At 34.5% G+C, this 23,715-nt stretch overlaps 2 protein-coding genes across 2 annotated transcripts in view; one reads left to right on the top strand and one right to left on the bottom strand.

Moving 5' to 3' along the window:
* The window catches only part of LOC130676640 (uncharacterized), a 149,362-nt gene that overhangs the window by 8,505 nt on the left and 117,142 nt on the right, over positions 1-23,715 (bottom strand). The window lies entirely within an intron of this gene.
* The window catches only part of LOC130676636 (chondroitin sulfate N-acetylgalactosaminyltransferase 1), a 58,558-nt gene that overhangs the window by 20,236 nt on the left and 14,607 nt on the right, over positions 1-23,715 (top strand). Inside the window, exons 3-5 of the mRNA XM_057482987.1 lie at positions 7,958-8,007; positions 11,117-11,265; positions 21,895-22,014. Of these exons, the coding sequence (XP_057338970.1) occupies positions 7,973-8,007; positions 11,117-11,265; positions 21,895-22,014 (304 nt within the window). The 5' untranslated portion in view covers positions 7,958-7,972. The remainder of the gene's footprint in view (positions 1-7,957; positions 8,008-11,116; positions 11,266-21,894; positions 22,015-23,715) is intronic.

The raw sequence follows: 23,715 nt of genomic DNA, 5'->3' as shown, positions 1-23,715 counted from the left end.
TCTCCTACTTCTTTATACGTATACATTTGAAATATATTTTTCTTTTTGTTACTTTATTATTATTCTTTTTCTTTAGCAAGTTTTCACGCTTGCCTCGTCGCGGCTGGCTCTCTCCCATTGCTCTCGTAATATTCCGAGTCATTTTTCAGGAAAATCGATTGCGAGTTCCCGTGGCGCGACCCGGCCCTACCCTCCGGAAGCGATCAGTGCTCGTTTGAAAAGCGAAAGCTTTGCCGTACTGAGCAAAGTAGTTTATACATATATCTATTGAAAGAAAAATGGGAGTAAGAAGAGTAATAATATAAGAAAGGAACAAAGAAAGATGAAGAGAGTTTCATTTGGTAGCTGGAGGCGTCAGGGGGTACTACTGACATGCGACCGCTCGAGCTCCGTCTCGATCATCAGAATAGAAGGAAATGTGAGCTTGGAAAATCTTGAAAAACGATCCAAAGTTACCTTCATTTCTCACCGGCATTCATAACCCAAAGCTTGCTCGGCTACATCGCTCTCAACTCCCGGCGTCATGCTTTATTACGTCCAGGTATCGAGGCAAAAAATTTGCCGTTTATCACTCGTGCATTTCCCTCTGTTATATATTTATGTAATAAGAGAAAAAAAATATTTAAAAATGTTGCCATTATTAGAGTGCCTGGATTTTTTTGTTTACTCTGTCATTTGGGACATTTGTCGACGAATTTACGTTTCGTTACACAACAAAAATACGAAATTAACGTTAGATGTCCAAGAGAAATATAAAATAACAAAGAGTGGCTGTATCTTTTGCTGCGGAATGTCAGTCCTCTTGGATTACCCGAGGATTTTATGTAATCCCAACAGTTCGCTTGGACTCTTATCTTTTGTTATGTAACAGTTGAGTTGACCTAATGAGATTCCATCTCAAGAGGGTTAATCCTGATTCACGGATTACGGATGCCAGGTTAAGTTTTTTTTTGCCAAACTCTTGAGCCTCAGCTGCGTTATTACTGGAAACGAAACAATTAAAAATATTTGGCAGCATTGCAACCTTCATTTGCATACTTGACGTTAAACATGCATTTAACTCTCTAGGAGCTTGGACAGGAAAAATATTTAAGCTTTTATGGGAGATTGAAATTAAGAGATTTAAAAGGAAAAAGTGTTTGCAACAAAAGTGCAACATTTAAATTTTTTTAATACTTAGTTACTCACTCTATTAGTTTGGATGTCGTCCTTTGTCTCTGTCGTTTTGAGGTAAAGGCAATACAGCCGGCTGGAACTCGGCCAAAAATTACAGCAGCTCCAGAGGGAAAACCGGCTAAAAGAGAAAACCCAAAGTTCATAAGGTACAACCCGTTTCTGATGTTAGCTTTCTATATCCGTTCGCCTCTTATGCGACTCTTCTCTTCCTCTTTTTTTTTAACCCGTCCTCAAGTATGTATATATGTACACATACGTTAGGTCACGTGTACATACAAACACTCAGCGAGTACCCGCGAGATGTTTGCCTCTTCTTTCGCCTCCTACTTCCTCTGCTTCTAGTATTCGCAGCCGTTTCTTTTTACCACTTTTTCCACTTGCCATTTTTCTTTTACAATTTTTCCTCCATGTCACCAAGTGCACCCACACCCACACCCACACAGACACAGACACTCTTTCCATCTCTACCTATAAATGTATGTTTGGAAAATATATATGAAATGGTGAGAAAATGACACGGTGTATCTGCAGTAGCAATATTCACTAGAATTTAAATAAGAAAAAATATTTTTTAATATTAAATATACAATGCATACAAATTCTCTTTAAAAAATTCTAAAACAAATGTAAGTTTGTTTTGTTTCGTTCACCAATTTCTTAAGAACGTACTTTTGGTTTTATAATCAAAATAAATTTGACATATTAGTATTAGATAATGATAAGAAGAAGATTTCATTCCATTTTTGAAGAGTTACACTGTAAAGTGTTTTAAGTCCATGGTGCGATGTAAATGATTTGGTGTGAAAATTTTCAACACTGGTATGAAAGTTACACACGACGCACGGTATTAAATTTTTGACCGTGGGAATTAGAACGTCTACACTACCAATGGTGTAAATGTATAAGTTCTTTACTTAAAATTCTCGATTAGTAAAAAATTTCGATGTAAAAATGGACCCGGAGAGCTTTACACGGCCGTGTAGTGTGAAATAACGGTGTGAAATTCTCTCGGTGTAAATTTTCCATCCGTGTAATTTTGACACGGTGTAATCTACTTTTTTTACACCATTCCCTGTTACTAGAGTGTAACGATCGTTATAATTTTAATTAATGAGCAACAAATGATGTTGAATATTTTTACTACTTAATCAATAACTATATTAATTTTATTTAGATATTAAATAGTATTTTAAACATTTAAGTATTTTTATGATTATTTTTCTTAACGCAAAATTATCATAAACTACACATTTACACGGTTGACGATGTAAAAATTTTCAATTCACACTGCCTAAATTTAACACGATATTTGGTGTAATTTTCACACTAAAATTTTTACACCGAGACATTTAAACTACACCGAATCCAAAAAAATTTTTACAGTGTATTGTTTGATAATTTTTAACTACAGATTATATTATCGAACAATATTTGAGCTGATAACAGCGAACGGTGTGAAAGAAAACACTAAACCGTGTTAAAAGTACACAGCTTGATATTTTACACCAAAAAATTTCACACCGTCAATTTATTCCGAGCAGACTGTGAACTCTGTTAAATTTGAAATAGTGACTATTCACTGCCAAATAGTGATTGTCACGATTTTCACTAATTCGTTTTCAGAGAGTAAAGTCCTCGGGGACCATTTTCACACCAAAAATTTTTTACCTCATAATAAATCACAGGTTATAATCGAATTTATTGGTTCTCTGTAGCTCTTTAAAAATTTAATTCGATCATATTCTTATCATATCTGAGTAGTAATTCTAGAACCGACAGTACTGTAAGAAAAAAAAAAAGTATATTTTTCTCATATTCTGAAATTCCACTGACCAACGATATTTTATAGCTTCATTTTTTATAAAAATGACACGTTTCCTACTTAAGACGTTCTCCGATGGCAAAGGGAGTAAGAATAAGATCCTATGTGGATCCTTACGTCACTGCTCACAAAGCCGCTTTAGTTTGAGAAACGGAGACACTTAAACAGACGGTGAAGCTGAGTGAATAAACGAGTAACTTGTGAGAATAGAATTGTGGTAAAAACTCGTATATATATATAGATACATAGATATTGAATCCAATGAAATATAGCAGTGGACTGCAAGGAAGCCCGTGAGTATCCTTTTACGCGGAGTGACGAATGTGTTGCGTTTCTGCAGAGCTATTTTTACCCGATATCCTTCGTCGGCGAGTTAAGTGCTCGGAAACTGAAGTAACTATACCCTCCCTTCGCCTACTCCTTTTTTCCTATTCCATATAAATATTTAAGATACCTCCGAACAATGTGGCAGGTTTGTCGGCCGATTGATCGACCAATGGGGTGGCGGCTGGATAGCTATCGATCCTAAAGCTAGTCTTCACGTTACTCAATGAATAGTTAATTTAGTTTTAGTAAGTAAATTATGTACAACAGATTTAGATAAAGTCTTCATTGTACTAAGATCCAACAAGGTATCATATTGGCTGAAACTTAAATAGTGACGTAAGTTAACTGTAAAATGAGGTCAACATAAAGTTTCATCTCGTACAAGGAAAAGGGGCTTTAGCTATTCCGAGAATGCAAATACATATTTCATTTCAAATAGAGACGTCGGGTCTTTTTTCAGATATCCAATAACATCAACGACACAAATAGTATCTCGGCATAAAAAAAATTTATGATCCACATGGATAAACGTGTGCCGAAGAAATGAACCTCATACTTTTTTATAATTTATAATTTTTCATGTGTAAAAAATCTAAATACGAGTGTTTTTTTCCATTTATATTAAAGTGAGGTTGCATTACGGAAAAAATATTAATAAAATAGCAAGTGGAGTGAATACGCGGAGAAAGCTTTCTGCTCGTCTCAGCTTTCAAGCTTTTCAATTTACTAAGTTTTCTGCGTATTCTTACCACTATATTACATTTAGTCCACCCCACTTTACTTTTATATATAGTGTGGTGTACTATTATATTATATTATATTATACTAAATATATATAGGCGTATAGATGTACGGAGAAGTGAATAAAGCATGCGAAGCTTTTAGTATTGCCGTAACCGTCAATCCAATTTATTTAGTCACTAAAAATGTAACTTGACGACGGTTTTAGCCATTTTGACATATTGCCTACTTTTTATTTCGTCCGCTTTATACAACTTTTATTCATTTAATCCTATTTTCGTTTGAATTTATTGTCAATCAGAAGTATTGATTCGCTCAGTCGACTGTTAAATTTATTCGCCAGAAAAAAAAAAAAACAAAAAAAAGGTAAATGCTTTTGTTTTACAATAAAGGCCAGCGAAAGTAGTGACATAAATGACGAAAAATGTATGCGAGTATTTGAATAGGCGAGAGTTTAAATGGGAGAAAAGGAATGAAAATTTAGTCCTTTGAATTTTCAATTTCCAATTTGTGAAAAAAACCTGGATAAAATGTCACAACAGTGTTTTGCAGAACGAAGAGTGCGGGAAATACGACCTCGTTGGAGCTGTTCCCGCGGGGCTTGATTCATGAAACTTTTACGACTGTAATATCAGTTGCGTCGACAGTCTGTACGTCAATGTCCTCGAAACCGTTTTCCGCGGTAGCGTTGATTAAAAATGCTCTGTGACGGTGAATCCGAGGTTTTTTTATAAATAAAATCGAAGCTTCACGCAATGTTACAGTCATCCGATGACAAGACTTCTTTTAAATATTTCACTCGCTTGTTTAGAACATAGTTTATTTGGTTACCATGTTTCGTCTCAGTTAAATAAAAAAACCGGATCAGATGATACGTCACTTGATGATCAATATTTTTAATCAAATGAAATTGATCACGGAGTTGAAATGAACGTTGTACGCCCGTTTTTTTTTAATTACAAATATCGATGCAATATTTACCCCATTGTTATTGACAATAAAAAATTTAACTAAAATTTATATTGGAAAGAATGAAGAATTGAGTGAACGAGTTTGGTATTCGAGAAATGTCATATACTGCATATATGATATGACTATTTGTATTAAATTATTTTTAACCAAATAAAATATTCACGGGCATATTTTTGTGACGGAAAATTATGAATTTAGTAGACCATAAGTCTGGAATTCATATCAAATATTGACATCAAAGCCAAAAGCTATCGAGCACGATACTTTTCATCATGAAATACTGGAGTATTTATATTTAATTATTAGTCAAATAAATTGAACATATAGAGGCATGGCATTTAAAAAAATGCGCTAAATAATAATTAATTCGAAAGGGATTGGGAAGAGTATTACAATAATGCTGGGTAATACCAGAAAATGAGTTACTGTGGTTGATGAAGGAGGTAAGTCCTTGGGCTATGAGCCTGCGATTTGATGGAGACGAGGAACGAGGGAGTAATGGCGAAGGTCGAGTAAGTGTAGGGAGTTCCCTGGACCCTCAGCTCGAACAACCACGGAACCACTACGTACACTGTACGTGTAGAGTGAGCGAGGGAGTGAGTAAGTGTAAGAAGAACGAAGGGAGAGTGGGCGGGACACATGGGATGTGATAAGGACTCAGTAAAGGAAGAGGATGCCCATCTTGATTTATATTAGGAGCCAATTTCCTGGGTGATTTTTCCTTTTTCCTGTTTCAACTCTCCGCTCTCAACCCTCAGCCCTCAGCCCGGCAATCCCTCTTATTCTTTTCTCTTTGGCTTTTTCTTATATCCATCTCCGATGGAATATGTACTTTATTCAAACTTGATTACATGTTACGGCTTCTCTACCTTCTTTTCAATCTACCACTTCCAATTTCCGACCGATATTACCTCGTACTGCGGTGTCATAAAAATTTCACTGACGTCACTAAAATAATATCATCCCGGGATTTCTTTTTCTCACCTTTTCCATCCATATATAAAGTATATACGTACATTTTCCATCAACGCTCGCGGCTTTATAGCCCACGGGAACCGTTAAATAAATGCAAACATATACAGCTGTTTGAAAACAGATGGTTTGAAGGTAATGTGTAATTTATAGGTATAGATACTACGTAACTCTGATGGAGAGTGATGAATTCGAGTGCAATATTACTTTGATTACCAGTTAAATCCAAATTAATGAGACAGGCTCTATTGTATGGGACGAGGGACGTATGTCCGATGTCCGATGCTCGAAGCTCTCGTCCACCTGCGCGCATACAAATGGGATAACAAGCTGTAGCCTGAGCAAACAGAGAGCTGATTGCGTGTACCTAACCTCCAGCAACGAGGAAACACCAGCCAACCGGTACCAATCAGTTGGGATGGATGGAATCCAGCCGGTGTAGACCGACGAGATGAGGGTCGGGAGTGATGATAACCAGGATGGGGGCAACTGATGGTGTATATTGAGAATTGACTTGACATGATGCTTATTCGCAGTATGCTTCCCATCGCCCTCATCATCCATTCTAGTATTTCATCGTGTATATGTAGATGTATAATGCGAGGATGATCAGCAGACGAGGACACTTGTGTGCCGTTTGCTTCAAGAGGATCCACGTGATTAAGTCAATTGCCTTTATATGCCCTATCATTCAGCATTCGGATTATGATTCAACTACCCGTCTCCCCCAGACACTGCACTAAGAGTAACTGGAGAAATTATTTTTTTATTACTGCTGAATTTTGAGGGCTCTCGGTTCGTCACGCGTTGACGTAACCCTCTTCTATCTTGAATTATTACACGGGGTAAGAGCTAATTAGTTGCACCGCCTGGGCTGGCACGTACACGCGGGTCGTGTGCTGCTCTAGTCTGCTAATATGATGGTTTATGACCTCAGTAAATCCAGAGAAACTCGTCCGATATGTATAGTCAGTTTATGGTGACGAGATAACACGAGTTTCTCAAATATTGTAAATCTCGCTGGGTCTAGATTAGCTTTATGTGCACTCAGATTATGTACAACAATGCAAAATGTTGATCGTCAAAGCTCTCTTTTGTCCACTTGTTCAAAAAAATCGTACCAAGAAAATGTTTACTTGCCCTGGTAAATTATTTGAACTATGAATTGAAAACGAAAATTTTTTTGTGCCAAGAAATCCTTTACTTCATATGAATCGTTTATTTGAGAGAACCCATAATTCAAGAAAACAAAATTTTTCAGGAAACACAAAAAAAATTTTTTTGGAAAAACTTGACATTTAAATAATAAATGAATAATTGAAAACAATAATGTTAGCGTCTCTAAAAAAGATTCCAACAAGAAAAATTTAATTTTTTAACTGAAACTACTTAAAAAAATTATTTAAAGTTGATTGACTTATGGTGTCTCTATTCAAACGGAAAGAAAAGTTATAAAATCATTGTTTTTTTAGATGTTTCCACTTAGATAATTTATTACACTAATAAAATGAAGTATTAAATATGTATTTGAACACTGAAACTCAGAAATTACAAAAAATTATAATTAATTTAAACATTTTAATTAGTCATATAACAGTCAACAATAAAACAACATTTGAAATTCATTTCCCAAAAAAGCGCGAATTTTAAATAAAAAAAAAAAAATGATTTCTATAAAACTAAAACTGCATATGTTTATTTGAGTCATTGACTTATGGGGTTTCTCAATTAAATGAAATTGCTGTCACCCCGTTAATTTTTTTTAACGCTGATTTGATGCATATTTTGATTGATTTCTATTATGGAGGGAAATCCAAAGGACTCAAAAATGCAAAAAACCCAATTTTGTAAAAAACATGACTTATGGGGTTTCTCAAATAAACGATTCATATGTAAGATTATTTTTATTGACTTTTTTTAAAACGATATTTCTTATATTTGTTGCAGATTTAAAATATTCATATGACCAGAATTCAGATCTCTTCATCGCCTTTGAAGTAAGTACTCATAGATTTCAAATTTTCCATTTCATAATTATACATACGGGATATATAAGAGCCGCTGGTGTGATAGTCCAAAGCTCGGCTTTGAAGCCATTTGATTCAAGTCAAGATAAATATAGACGTGAATTTTAAGTCGTATTAAGTTTCTGGGATCTGATATTATATGATATTAATTCTAACATGTAAATTAAAACTTATATTAATAATCTACTTCGTTCATATATGTATTTTTTAAAAATTTCTGGTTGGAATTTACTTGGTATGAAAAGCCCACGGGACAAACCACGACAAAGGAGGCTCTTTATATTTCTCCCTCTCATTTGACTCATCTCTAAGTTTCTTGTTGACCGCAATTTCATATGCGACCTCCATAACTCACATATATAAATATATACACAGAGTTATATCTCAGTATCTATATTTATATCGCCCAGGTGATTTTGTCCCGGAAGTTCTTCACGCTCTGTAAACACAACGACAACATAATTTAATAAACCGGCCTCTGTTAAATGACCTCCCGAAGAGTTGTTTTAAATTTAATTAAAATCACTCCAACATTTATTGCATCAACTGTGCCCTCGCTTTCTAAACAATATTTATACCGAAAATAAACAAATATCCATATAACCTAATTTAATTATTTTCGAGTCAAAGTTATGATTAAAATTTCCATAGCTCATAAGTTTTGTACATTAATTGCAAAGATAATTAATAAATAAATAAATAATAATAAAATCGTTTGAATTTTAGCGGTAATATTTGAATTCCCAACTTAACAAAGATTTCATGCCGAAGATTTATTTGTCCGTGACTATCTTGCATCGCTTGACAGAGTAGTTTAAGCTGTGCGTGTTTGGATGTATTAAATAGCTGTTTCTGAAATTTATGAGACCGACTTTACGTGCTCTCAGTTTGATGGTTATATACTTTGGGTACTTTTGACCCTTCAAAAGAGTGTGAGTTTCCGTGAGCTCGGTTTCATGGTCTTTGTATTAGTGTAACGTCTTCTTAATGAAGAACGAGCTTGCGCATTCTTTAAAAAGGATCTTTCTACTCTTTATCTTTACCTCTCTCTCTCTCTCTCTCTCTCTCTCTCTCTCTCTCTCTCTCTTTCTCTTCTATTCTCTGGAGAAGTAGACGTGACGAATGGCAAAAGCCCACAGAATGGGCTTCCTTCCAACGACATTACCGTCTGTGATTATCGCGTTCCCTTTCTCTGTTCCCATCAGGACTCTCTCATCCTTATTCGTCCATTAAAACCACCGTAAATTTCATGTCGATTCAAATAACTCAGATAAAAATTCATACTAATGTAATGTAATAACATTTTTTGTTGGAGTTATTGGAAATTTCGACTCGATCTGGACCGAGGAAATGGAATAATAAAAAAATTTAAGGGCTGGATGTTAGTGGGAGTTTTATCGTAATAACGTATGCTACGTGGTGAGCCTTCAGATCAAGGATAGTACGCATGAGCGGAAACTTACGGGTATGTGCGAGTGTACGAATCTACGGACAGACGAAGATGAAAAGGCGTCGCTGTACTCAACTGCCGGGAACCTTTACCAGTGGCTTTAAAAATGTGTCACGGCGTTTTCTACGTGCACCGGATGTAAAGTAACGATGCGGACGAATTTTTCTTCGGCTCAGACGTGACACGTACTTTATCTATACAGATATAAAGTTGCATTAAGATGGAATGGCTTGTAAATTCTCTTGAGAACAAAAATGTCTAATAAACATTTTATTTATCTTGTTTTAAATAATTTTAATTCCGTCACGTAAAATAAAGAAAAAAAAGTCAATGGAATTTTGTTGTCTATTTTTGATAAAAATTTTTTGTCTGAAGAAAATAAAAATATTTAATAATGACAACTAAGTAGATGCATTTAATTTAGCCACAGCCAAAGTTTTCCGACAAGAAAGAGCTTTTCATTATTATGAAAAACTTTTTAAACAGGATAAACTTTTTAGCCGGATAGCTATAAAATTTTTTTCATCTCGACTCGAAACGCGAAACAGAAAATAAAACCCACGGCAATTGAAATTAAACTACGGTAAAACTCGCGTAACATTCAGAAAAAAAAAAAAAACAAATATAAACGTAGATACAAATGGAATTTACGTGTCTGACCAAAAATATTCTTATCTACTCGAGTGCATGGGTCTCGCCGACGGTGGGTAGCAGCCGGTTCGGGTCTATTGGATTCGCCGTGCGGTACGGATTCGTTAGTCGATTCGGAGTTGTGAGTTAAGCTCATCAAGGGGGATCTCCGTACGAGAGGATCAAGAGAAACTGGATGGTAGAAACGTGATCCCGGAGTAAGACGAGGGGAAATGCAATGATTGATTTAGACAGCTAACTTCTGGCAGTGGGCCAAACTCTTGCTTCTGTTCTGCTCCCTCTTTCTCCTCCACTTCCTACTTCCACTCGCGCCTTTACTTCGGCTCCTGATTCTGTTAGCTCTGTAGAATGGAACTTCCTTGCCCGCGCAACGCAACTGTACCCAGGCAAAAAATAGCAGAAAAGGTTTTCTCGACTGAAGAAGCGAGAAGAGAAAGAAAGGGTGAAAGCGAATAGCAAGAAACGATATTTCATTGCCGCACCACCGAGGCATAACTTTGAACCGAGACTCCCTGGACCTCTTTATTTTATTCCCTGTCAGACCTCGGATTTATTCTCATTATTTAATGTTTCAACTTTAATTTCGTCGTGTAAATGTAAATGTCCTTGAGACATAAAACGTTATCTATTCGCAGTAATTTTTTTTCGTTTTTATTCAGTATTTTATATAGAATTTTTTTTTTTTTCTATTTAACAAGGTAATAGGTGGTGAAGCAATAATCTACTGGTAAATTACACGGAGTAAAGTAAATTTCGTGTGTACACAGTAGTACGAGAAGTAATAGGTTCTACCGCGGATGAGTTTGGTACAGAGTAGTGAATTGGACGCGCTCGTTCGCATGTATGTATGTATGTATGTATGTATGTAGTGTATTAATGTGTGTGAATGTGTGCATAGTGGTAGTAACAGTAATGCATGATATAGTTTGCCAACGAGGCAAATTGAATCGTGTTACAGTGGAACGCGTGTGATTACAGGCGACGCAGAGACACGATGTTACGCGTTTTGGGAGTTCGACTGTTGTCGAGGCTTCTCGTCCTCGTATGCTCGCTATCTCTATTGTCACTGCTGTTCCTCAATCGATGTGGCTTCAATAACTTGGACACTGACCTCATTGACACTGCTGGTGAGTCCATTATCATTAATTACATTAAATTAAGTATTTACTAGCTACCTGCGGTCGAAAAGTGACTGCCTAACTGGAACAATTTAATCTATTTCATTATTCTATTCGCTGTTTTTTAATTATTATTTCACGAATTGGACAGTAAATTCACTAATGTATTATTTTATAGTTTTTTACGTCACTCGACGGATTAATTTGAATACCGCAATGAAAATAAATAAATTCAGATAAAAATTTTTCAAGTAATACGAAGTTCCGAAGTTAAAAAAAAATCACTCCGTATACAGAGTGAATAGAGAGTTTTTTTTTCAGCGAATTTATTTTGGAGTGATTTTATTTAAACTCGCATCCGCTCTGATCCGGAATTTTAATGTTAAAATAAACACGAAACTGAAGTTAGCCGACGTCTAATAATTTTTTGATTTTTTTTAAACGATAAATTATAAAAAACAATATTTGAAAAAATTGTACCTGTAGTTTTTAAAATTTTCTACACGTGCATATTTTTATTTTCTATTTTTTTTTATAATTGATTTGTTGAAACAAAAATTCGAAAATTGTCAATTGTCTGCTAACTTCAGGATCATAAATAAACTGCCCTTCGGAGTTATTTTCACTCTGAGGAGATAAAACGAATAAAAAATCACCCACTCCAGAGTTGATTCGCGTTCACTCCGCAAATATTTTACAGTCTACGAAATCTAAATAATTTAAATTAATTTATTGACGAAAAAGCCCGTCACATAATTTCCTTCATTTCCTTAACACACATATATATACATATATATTCATACACTCGAATAAATAATGTTATATAAATTTTCACTTAATAAATAATGTTTGCACTTAGTTGTTTGTGCACAAAGTTGTGGGACAAATGTTTTGGGGTTCCCGGTAGTGATGTGCAAAAGGCTTTTACTTTAACCGAGTTAACTCGTAAATTGCGTGCCCGACGACACGACGACGACACACCCGGATACAAACACTGACATTAAGTAGCTTCAAAACAAGATTATAAGACTTTTGTTATAATTGTTCAGACCCGGGTATTTTTTCCTCCATTAATCTCCCCTCCTTTAATTTAAATAATTAATACACAACATATATAATGTTATTAAATAATAACGATCAAATATAATGAACGTTATCAATTTTGTTTGCTTTTGATACATCGGTGGTAAAAAATTTTGTTTACCATTAATTAAATTTACCCCCAGGGAATTTACGTTATAATATTCCAACCATACGATAATTTGAGATAGAATATTGATTTATTATTATTATTTGTTTTTTTTTTATCCAGTCTGTAATATAAATAGTTAAAATAATTGAAATTGCTTTATTTGGATTATCTCGGATGAGAGATTTATTTATGACAATGAGGCTTAAAGAGAATTATGAAGTGGGATGAGAAAGATGATTGAGTATAAAAATAAAGGGAACGAAAAAAGGTTTAATTTTATTTGTGGAAAAAGGTCGAGAGCTTCCGAGGTGGAAATTAGGCCGACGAGATTTACTGGTTTACCTTTGAAGTCTTTAGTTTAACATCAACATAAATAGAGTACCATCCTCTTTATATAATGATAATGATGATAATAATTAATAATCGTGTGGAATTTCAGTACTCGAGTTAGCTTATTGTTTTACTCAGTACCCGGCTTATCATTAAAAGTTTATCGTTGGTAAAAAAATACAAAAAAGTTTTGAGGAAAATAATAAAAATATAAATGTATAGAGATAGGGTTTTTTGTTTAGATTCTCTTAACTTTAATTAACACTTTTTTGTTCAGTTGTATAAACTCTCGCAAACTGGGAATAAAATAAAATTAATTAATTCATTTAAATGGCGACTTGGCCGATGGAAAAACCGAGAAAGTAATTAAACGCGTGAATAAATTTTCTCAATGTTCCCCTAATGACTTATACTAAGTAATTTAGGAGAATAATAAACCGTTTGCGGTCATAATCAACTTAGATAAATATGCTCACAATTATTACGTTATTTTTCTTACTAAAGAATGCAAGGTACTAATTTTTTTTTTTTTATTTAAATCGTTTTAAGTGACGTTTTATATTTTAATAATTAAATTATAACGATTTCAGTTCGTCAAAAATTTATTTTAGAATATTGATTTCATTCAAATCGCACAGGTTTTATTTTTTTGAAAGCTTGAATATTTAATTACGAGTTTTAATTTTAAAAATCACAGACACTCCGATTTCGAGGCTACATATGGCAGGAAAGCTGCAGCCAGGTGACCTCTGATAACCCCATAGAAATAAAAAATAATCGCTTTGATCATATTGATATATTTAAATTCAAATATATTGCGTTTTTATAAAAAATATGCAACAGATAATTGAATTTTATGTCAATCTCAAATTCACTCAAAAAATAATTTATCAAACATTTTAGTATTGAAGGTTAGAAAAAAAATTTTGTTAAAATATTCGAAATATTTTTCGTTTGAAAAAGAAATTAAATTCAATTTTACGTAAATTCTTTTATGTTGAAATTTGTCCAATTAATTTACGAAAAATTTTTGAATATAAACCTGAGCCGACAAATAAAAGTTCAAGTTATTCACTAGATCAAAGTGCAAATAAATTTACATTGACGCTCAATCACTGAAAAAATTTTCCATCTGGAAAAATTCGGATTGTTACGATAGCCTCAATTTTTTTTTTTACCGAGGATGCCTGTTTTTCTGATTAAATTTTCACAATAAAAATAATTTTCTGGGGTTATAAAAAAATTAGTTGGTTTTTTTGATGAAATAACAAATTGCGAAGCAAATATAATTAATTATTGTTTTGACGAAGAGCGAGAATATCGATATGAAGCGAATATATGTATATATGTATATATCGCATCAAGAGTTGAATAGGGTAGAGAGAACCGATGACATAATTACATTGTGGTGTGTTCGCTCACCCTAGTTTCAAGACCGTAACCGTACACGCCCAACCTTTCGAGCCGTACATACATCCACTGTGCCAATATATCTATCTTGAAAACCGAGCGTACATTTGTACTACTGAATAATATAAGTTGCTATTCGCCATTCGCCATCTGAATATTCATTTCTGTCCAGACCTAACGACATTTCCCTTTATCGAATTGCGCTACTATTTTACAAATACTCCCACACAAATTAAGCTTCTGCGCGTTAAACTAAAAGTAAATTAACAAATTACTAAGTACGAACTAACTTGATCAGCCTGGTGGCCCGATATTGAACATATAAGAGACATTGGTGATTTTACAAATACCCCCTGGCTCCTTGTAGTTGCCTGGCTGATTGGAAATTGATATTATGTACTCCATAAAAGTTAAACTCGGATGCAAATATGTACCGAGAGTTAACGTCGAGCTAAAGCACTCAATGTAATGTACAGAGAGTTAGAAATGAAGGCCACCCGTAGCTCTGGTACAGTGTAGCGACGTTGAAATGTTTGATCGAGTGACAGGAAACTGCGATGTGTGCTGGTCCTTGATGAACACAGAGAGCACCTATTACTGTACCCCTTGCTTTGCCAACACTCTCGAAATTACTGTCGCTGTCGGTGCAACTATCAAGGTCTTGTCTACCCGAAAATACATGTTTTGAAGTGTACTCGAACTTGAATTCAATCACCGTATCTACATCCGTTTGTACGCACGCTAAATACTTTTACATTTAATTCAATTACTATACGTAGCGACCTCGACTACTCTATTTTTAAAATCAACTTCAATATATTTTTGTAAAAAAAAAATTAGTTAAAAATTTTTTAATTTGCTTCCAACTTTGATTCACAATATTATACTTTTTTTCTAGTTTTCATTTCGTCATTTAGTATTTTATCAGACCAACAAAAGTTTAAACTTGTAAATTCCCGGGGCTTTTTGCTACTGTTGAGGTCTAGGGTAGGGGCGAAGAGTAGCGACTTTTGCTCCTTTCGTTTTAAGTTTTTTTTTCAGCCGCTCCACTGTCGTTATATTGTGATAGAAAAAAAGAATTCCAAGTGGCTGCGGACCAAGCATCTGTTTCGTTCAACTTGTCCAACTTTGAAATTAGAAAAACTTTCGCGCATCTTACGTCTTCGAGTTCTGTTACTCAATATCGCACATTACTACTTATTTGTTTTCTTCTCATGCTTATTTTTTTTTCGAAAAACTTTTTCGATATTTGAAACCTCGTTACATAATTACGCGAACCACGTCACGTTTGATGTAAAAAAACAAAATATAAAAAATATATTTTCAAGAGGAATAAATTATTAGACATGATATTTCTATCAGGCGAATGTATTATTCAAGTCACGGATATTATTTTATATTTTTTTATTTTGTTGAACGCAAATGGAAAATTCGCATTCATGGAATCTCGGTGTATATTTTTATTTATTTTGGGTATAGTATGGGTATAATGTTGAGAAAAAAATAAGCAAAAGGCAAAGATGGCGGGTGAATATTATAAGACGAAAAGCAGAATGTCGTTGTAAATTTAACTGCTGAGTTGAAACATGTAAAAAGAACTTTTAAAGATGTACTTGACGCTTTTATGCTGCTTCTTACGATCACTTGAATTTTATCAACCGTATACATGAAAATTTACTTTTTATCTTATCAACAAACTTTTTTTCCGTAATTAAAAAGTTTTTTATCGTTGGTCGGCGACTGATTGACACGAAAGTAGATTAAATTATTAATTGATAGAGTTTGCAATTAAGCGCAACAAGTAAGAGTTATTACGATCTCAATTGAACCTTACATAAGACGCAATCAAAGTTTAATCAGTGACTTACATTGTTCACAGAGTTTCAATCTATACACTCGTCGGCAATTAGGTTTGACGTCTTTACTTTCTTCAGGTGTACTATTAAATGTACCGGGCTCTCGCTACATAAATTGCGCTTATTAATTAAAAAAAAAAAAAATTTATTTTCGAGCGAAAAAATTAGACAATAACTTGCTTATTTTTTTTTAACTGTCAATTTTCACAGCGGGATAAAAAATCATTTTTCTATACTTTTCATTAAATTTAACAAGTAAGGTAAGTGACCCCTCTATCGGCCAGTTAAGCGTAGTTGTTTTTCAAATTAAGAGTTAAAATTTAAAAAACCAATTCATGTATAAAACAATGATAAAATCTTGAAGCTTATACAGCCGAATCGCATTATAAGTCCGACTACAGGGGTGTAGGGGAATATAATTCTAAGAATTCCTGTACCCCCACTTCTGCTCAGCAGTTGAATGCCGTAATTCACACTTCCCCTATTTTGCAAGAGTGTCCACATGATTATTTTCGTAGTCATAGAGGGGGAATGTCTTCTAAGAAATATAAGTCGGCGGACTTATAATGCGACTGGACTGTACATTTAACTTCAAATATAAAAAAATATATGTAAAAATATGTACTAGAAATTAAACAATAAATGAAAATAACTTCAATTCCTGATGTTCCCTCTATCGGCCATCTTTATAGATAAAATTTTGGCTGCTCGGATGTATATAATTTATTTATGTCTATTCTATATATCTATATTTATTTTGAAATATAATTCAATCAATTTGTTCATTTTTTTTGACACTAACAAATTAAATTAAATATTTTGCATATAAATACCGATAACCTCAAAAAAAATAAAACTAAGGTGGCCGATAATGCATACAGAGGTAATTTTCTTGTATCTATATTTGACCATCCTATTTTTAATATAAATTAGGCAAAAATCAAGTTTTTAACTCCCAAAATTACTATGAAACGAGCTAATAAAATTACAACAAAAAATTGGAGTTTTATTGTCATTTTTAATTAGTAATCGGTTATTGAAAAAACAAGAAACCTCAACCTACCCGATACGGAATCACCAGAAATCACATCTGACGCACCACTATTTTCTTTTGGCACGACTCATGATGCGAAGCATCAGAGTGTGCTTTACGATCGAAAAATTTTTTCGCCTCACTTCGGCAACTATTTTTTAATTATAAAATCAATTTTTACAATAATCACTGTACGTTTAATCTAAACTAGATTAATTTTACTTTATTTTGAAAAACTATTCACGCATGAATCCGTACTTATGATGGAAATAAATCTATTTTTCGACTAAATGGCCGATAGAGGGGTCACTTACCTTATGTATAATTATAAATATGATTCGCTATTTAATTAGAGAGTAGTATAAAAAATAAAAAAATTAAGAGTTTTATTCCCAAGCGCCTCAAATTGCGTGAAAAAATTTTAATTTCTGATTTGAAATTATTTTTCAATTTTTTGAAAATTGGCTTAACATCTATTTGTGTACGGCAGTATTTCGTAGCTAATCAAAAATAAAACAGACAAGTTTAACTATGAGAATTTAATTTGATGTTCGGAGCACGAGTAACCAGAATTTCCCATAGTACTGAGGACAATTTGAAGAAACAGAATAAGCAAAACCACTGGCTGTATAGAATCAAGCATTAGATGGGTAAACTACATACTACAGTGGAGTATAAGGTCTTTGGGGATTGCTCTCATCGAGCAAGTACACGAATTTTCGCGGTTGGAAGCATCGGATTTTGGTCCCAGTGACGCGAACCCACGAAAATTACTCTGAGAATGATGTGGACCGTGAAGTGAGTTTTCCCATGTCTCTGAGATTTTATCGGTCTGCTGAGAAAAATGCTACCCCTTTTGTCACAAGTGGGAGCTATACGAAAAAAATAAAATCAAGTACAGAATGTACGAAAGAAACCAAAAAAGGAATGAGTAAAAAAAATAGGTTGTATTTCTTTTTAGAATTTATGTCTGTGGAAGTTCGGGAAGAGGAAAGTCTCTGACCTAGCTTACGCTCTTATCTCTCGTGCGAGAGTTAGACTGTATATTGGATTACGCAAATGAGAATGAGGAAGAGAAAGGGCTCGTAAAGAAAGATTGTGAGAGATATCGGGCACAAAGTATACGAAGAAAGCGCTGGGGATAAAAATAAGTTGAATAAGAATGAATGTAAGAAGTTTTGGGGTCCAACGAAATCGCCATCGGAATTCCACGGCTTCCAAGCTAAGATAAACCGTGTCGAATCCAATGCTTTTGCGAGTTTCGTTAAAAGACGTTATCGCTTTCCAGTCGCTGCGTCGTATCTATTGATACCATCCTTTATTCCACTCTTCTATTTTCATCCCTTGTATTTTTATCCTGCTTTTACTTACTATAGGTCACTGAGTCGTAGTTGTAGTTTTCGTTGAAATAGTGATCTGGCTGTAGTCGGAGTAGACGAAAAACTTACCAAGGCTATTTCTCTGCGGAAACTGGTGTCGGACTAAAGAACCATTCGATTCGATTCGTTTAATCTGATCATATAGATACTGTTTTTTTTTCTTTGTTACAACAAACTTTCCAATTATTTTCGCGTTTTTGCCCGGTCTTTTGCTATTTTTATCGCAGTAACTTTGTTTGTCTTTCTCACGGATCAAGGAAACGGAAAAATAAAACGCGGAATTGGCCCGCGGCAAGCCCACGGAGTTATAACGCTCAATGGATCAGGATCTATTATCCTGATGGGAAACAAATAAATCAATCAGGAAATTTCGTTACAGCAAAATTGCTTTTTCCTTCCGAGATATTATTAAGTTGACAGTATCCATACAAAAAATAATGTCCCAGGGATAAATATTTTCAATTAAATCCAATAAAAAAATTGATAATTATTCATGAAAATTTATGAATCAGCGGAACAAAATATAAATTTAATACAAGACTCAATGAAAAGTATACCCGAGTCAAAAAACAAATTTTGATTTAAGTCTCAAAGTTCTCAATGAGGTTTTTGAGGATAAATTTAGAATTGTAAGATTGACAACAGTATAAAAAGTTATCCTAGTTTAGTCCTCAAAGTAGTACACGGAAAGATTGGAACACGACTGGTTACTGTTCTGCACCCGGCTCAGTACAGTAACCAGTCGGGTTCCAATCTTCTCGTGTAGTTACGACCAATCTTACAACTTTGAGGACTAAACAGGAATAACATAATCTGGATTAGAGCCTTAAAATACTCAAAACATACAGGAATAATTTTATCCAGATTTGGACCTCAAAAGTCTCATTCGACGTATTCTCTTCCCTCCCTTTCCTATCTAAAATTTTTTAAAGTCCGAAATATAACTTTTTATTCGTTGAGGATTTTGAGGTCTTACTTAAAATTTAAAATCTATAAATTATTCGCATTTAGACCTCATATTTTTCATTGAGGATTTTGAGTACTAAAGTAGAGTTACTTTCTGGGCGGCAAATAAAACATCAAAAAATGCAGGCTTTTGAGAACTAAAATAGAATTTGTTCTTTGACTCGGGATAAATAAAAAGCAAGATATTATCATGGCTGGATATTACCTCTGTAAATATTGAAATTAAATCGAGATTTTCACCCACCCAGCGCACAATATAAATACGATCAATAGATTTTCTCGAGTTTTTCACCCATATCTCAACAGAAGCAGCATCAGCACCAACATCAGCGTCAGCATGAGCAGGAGCAGAAATAGCCCGAGTATCTCCATCTGTCTATGCACAGTATGGATGTACTCTCATCTCTATGCAACTCTCGATCCCTCTCGCTGGCTATCTCACGTGTGATTCTACGTGCCGCACAGCTATCGCTCACTCATACTTGCGTTTGCACCCTTTCTACCCCCGGTTCAGAGAAACTAGTATTCGAACTCGATTCGTACGCTTGTACATATTGGAGCCAAGTAGCTATCGGCCAGAGAGAGAAGTAGAGAAGCACCCGGGGTTGTGCATACATGCCCTCGATTCACGTGACTCTGCCCGATCCACTCTATGCTGGCTTTACTTTACCCAGATATTTACGCAATTCCATTATATACACGTTTCTGTATGTTGCCCGGGGAGTTACGGAGATCGAAGAACTTTATTTGTATTTGTAAGCTACTATTTTCATCTACACACCGTTTTATTTACACTCGCTTACAAAGCGTTTTCCAATTACACTGCGGGCTAAAGGATCGATTACTATCGAGTATACAAGTGGCTGTTAATAAAATTCTCTAAGCGATCAGATCACCGATTTAAAATATAATCGTGATAGAAAAATTTGAATAAAATCAAAGCAAAAAAAATTAATTAAAAATTTGATGCAATAAAAAAAAAATAAAAAATAGTTTAATAAAACAAGGAAGATAATAATTTACAGAAGCGCATGTCTGGCAAGAATCCATGAGATCGAGATATATAAGCTGCGCCTCGGCTCGTACTCGAAGAAGTCTGAATTACTGGCCAACAACTTCTGGTCGTTGAATACAAAGCTACTTGTAGCAAAAAAAAATGTTTCCTTATATACTTTTTTACAGCAGGTGCTCCGTCTTGTTTCACGTGAATAACAAAACTGGTTTCATTAATATTTACACTTATCTACTTTATATTCTCTGTTTGTTAAAAATTCTTTGGTAAAATATAAATAAAAACTTTTAAGTTTACATTTAGTTGGTTAATAATTAAATGAGCTGAAGGGAAATTAAATTTAAAATCCAGACGAGGATTTAAGTTACAAAAATCCGGACAGTCGATTTTCCCGGGGTTATGAAGGAAACGAATTTATGTATCAGGTAACTCAAACCTACGAGTGAAAAAATAAAATTATAATGGAGTATAAGTAAGAGAATTAACAATAAAAGAACAGGAATATCGGCAGTAAGTAACTCTAGCCGGTGGCCCATTAAACTTGGAACAAAGACATTTATTTCACTTACACTCGGTGAAGAGAAGTGTAGGTAGAGAAAAAACCGGCTCGATTTATCGTACTTTCTGTGCTCGATCCTTTACAGGTCGTAAACCCGGCCCCACCTTTTTTTATTTTCCTTTTCCTTTTCCTTATTTTAACTTTTTTTTCTGAGCTTAAACTATAGACACGGATACTCTAGACTCCGGAGGGATGTAACTTGGAGTACTTAAGAAGAAATAAGTCAGTTGTTGTCGGGCTGATGAAACTCGAGTCGGTTATTTTTTTTTAACCGTTTACATTTTTTGTTGCAAGTCTGGTATTTTTTTTTTTATCGTCTGCAAACTCCTCGGATTCTTGTATGCAAAATTAGGATTCTCGAAGCCATAAAATAGCCAAGAGTTCAAGTTTCGTGGCCGTAAATTGTGGGAGCGTTTGAATTTCAAACCTAAAATCCGTCCGAGTACGGAAAAATAAACCGAGTCAATATAACTGTCGAGGATACGGGTGTAGTTGAATTCATAAATAGGCTACCGGTAACTTCCGAGATGAATTCGCGGAAAAAGTTTTTCTCTCATCTAAAGCCTCAGCTTCCACACACTTGCAGTAGGCTGGAGCTCAGAAAATGCCGCAGGCACTTGAGTGTCAGACCCGAGAGCGAAGTTCCATCCAACTGCACGATCCTCAACTCAAATTTACTTTACCACACGTTCCTTTGCATCGCTTATCTTTTCATATATACTCAACTGCATATTCACTTACATATTCAACTTTTTTTTCCAATACTTTATTTTTGACCCGCGAGCGATATTTATTCGTTGTTGTATTGAAAAATACGCTCGGATCCGTACTCAATACTTTTGTTCGACAAAGTAAATATCCATACGTCATTACTCTCATATTTTCTTTATCTATGTTTCAGATCCAATAACTCCCGCGAGTTTACTTGAGGCAAACCAACGTGAAGAAGAAACGAGACTCGAAATCGAGAGACTCACAGCTGAAATTCGCAGTCTCAAATTGCAGATACTTCAGTTAACAGGTTTCGTATTATTTTTTTTATCATTAAAAATTATCAAAAAAATACTTTGAAGCCAAAGGAAATGAGATAGGTCACTGAAAATACAAGTCTAAGCATCTTATAGTTAAACAGTACGCGTCTGGTTCTCATGTTCTATTAGTGAAGCATCAGTCCTCTGAGCTTTAGTAACTGAATACACGTTTAAAGCTGATCTGAATTGGCTTAGCTATAAAGCTCAGTGTCGACGAGGCTGAGTACATCACCAGCTCCTTCACTGAATATGTACACAGACATAGATAAACCTGCACAGATTTCAATAACAGGTGCTAGTAGATAAGACTGCAAAGTCTGGTCATCCTCATACAACAATCAAATCACATTCTACAGCATGTATATATGAACCCATTTAATCAATTTGAATTATGCGCAAATTATATCATAACATTTACTTCCCGATTTGCATCTGAAGCTTTTTATTCAAAATTAACAATCTTCGCGGCCCAGACTTACGATTTTTACTGACGTTTCTGGTTTATTATTATTATTATTATTACACTGTAAAAAAAGCGGTGTTAAAATGAAATGACATCGGTGTCGGCGGTGTAATTTGGCGGTGTTAAAATACTGGTGTTAACTTGGTGTAAAAAAAAATTCCATGTATTTCAATCACCAATAACTTAATTAATTAATAAAAACACTAACTGTAGTGATCGAATAAATAAAAATATTCACAAAGTTAAATATTTTCAACAACGAAAAATATTTTAATACACTGTAAAAAATTACCGGGGTAAGTCCAAGTGGTGTAGGTGTTAAAATTAGCGGTGTTAAATTTTAACCCCGAAAGCGATTTGAAAATAACGCCACCGCCTGTGTAAATATTCTTTACCGGTGTTAAAATCAAATTGTCTAGTGTTAAAATATTTTATTTTGGGAATATGTGCATATAGGGGCGTGTGTGTGCGTGTGTGCGCTCGTGAGTTTGAGTGCGTGTGTGTGTGTGTGTGTGCGTGTTTGAGTGCAGGTGTGTGTGTCAAGATATTTTTTGCGTTTTATAAGCTTCCCAAAGCTAATACTCTGAGCGGACGCAGTATATTCCGCTTTTACATCGGTTTAACACCGGTATTTTAACATCGCCAAATTACGCCTCCTACACTGGTGTAATTACATTTTAACACCGGGCGGAGTTAAAATGAGTCTATTTTTAACACCGCTTTTTTTACAGTGTACGAGGAAATTTTTTTAACACCGGTAAACAATATTTATATACTGTAAAAAGAGCGGTGTTAAAAATGGACTCGTTTTAACTCCGCCCGGTGTAAAAATGAAATTACACCGGTGTAGGAGGAGTAATACACCGGTGTTAAAAATGCCGGTGTTAAAGCGGGGTAACCGGTGTAAAAGCGGAGTAAACCGGTGTAAAAACGGGGTAACCGGTGTAAAAGGGGAGTAATACTGGTGTAAAAAGCGGAGTAATGCCGGTGTAAAAGCGGGGTAAATTGCCTCCGCTTGGAGTATTCACTTTAAAGATTATAATACACAAAAAATGTCAGTTCTTTATGAAAATTAATAAAAAATATCATTTATTAACAAGTTTAGTGATCGAGTTATGTAAAAATATTCACAAAGTAAAATATTTTAACACCGGTAAAGAATATATACACCGGTGGCGGCGTTATTTTCACACCGCTTTCGGGGGTAAATTTAACACCGATAATTTTA

Source organism: Microplitis mediator, chromosome 10 (genome assembly GCF_029852145.1).
Source record: "Microplitis mediator isolate UGA2020A chromosome 10, iyMicMedi2.1, whole genome shotgun sequence".
In the NCBI taxonomy this organism is placed as follows: domain Eukaryota; kingdom Metazoa; phylum Arthropoda; class Insecta; order Hymenoptera; family Braconidae; genus Microplitis; species Microplitis mediator.
Note: the sequence above shows the minus strand (reverse complement) of the source record. Positions and strands in the feature narration are given on the sequence as shown.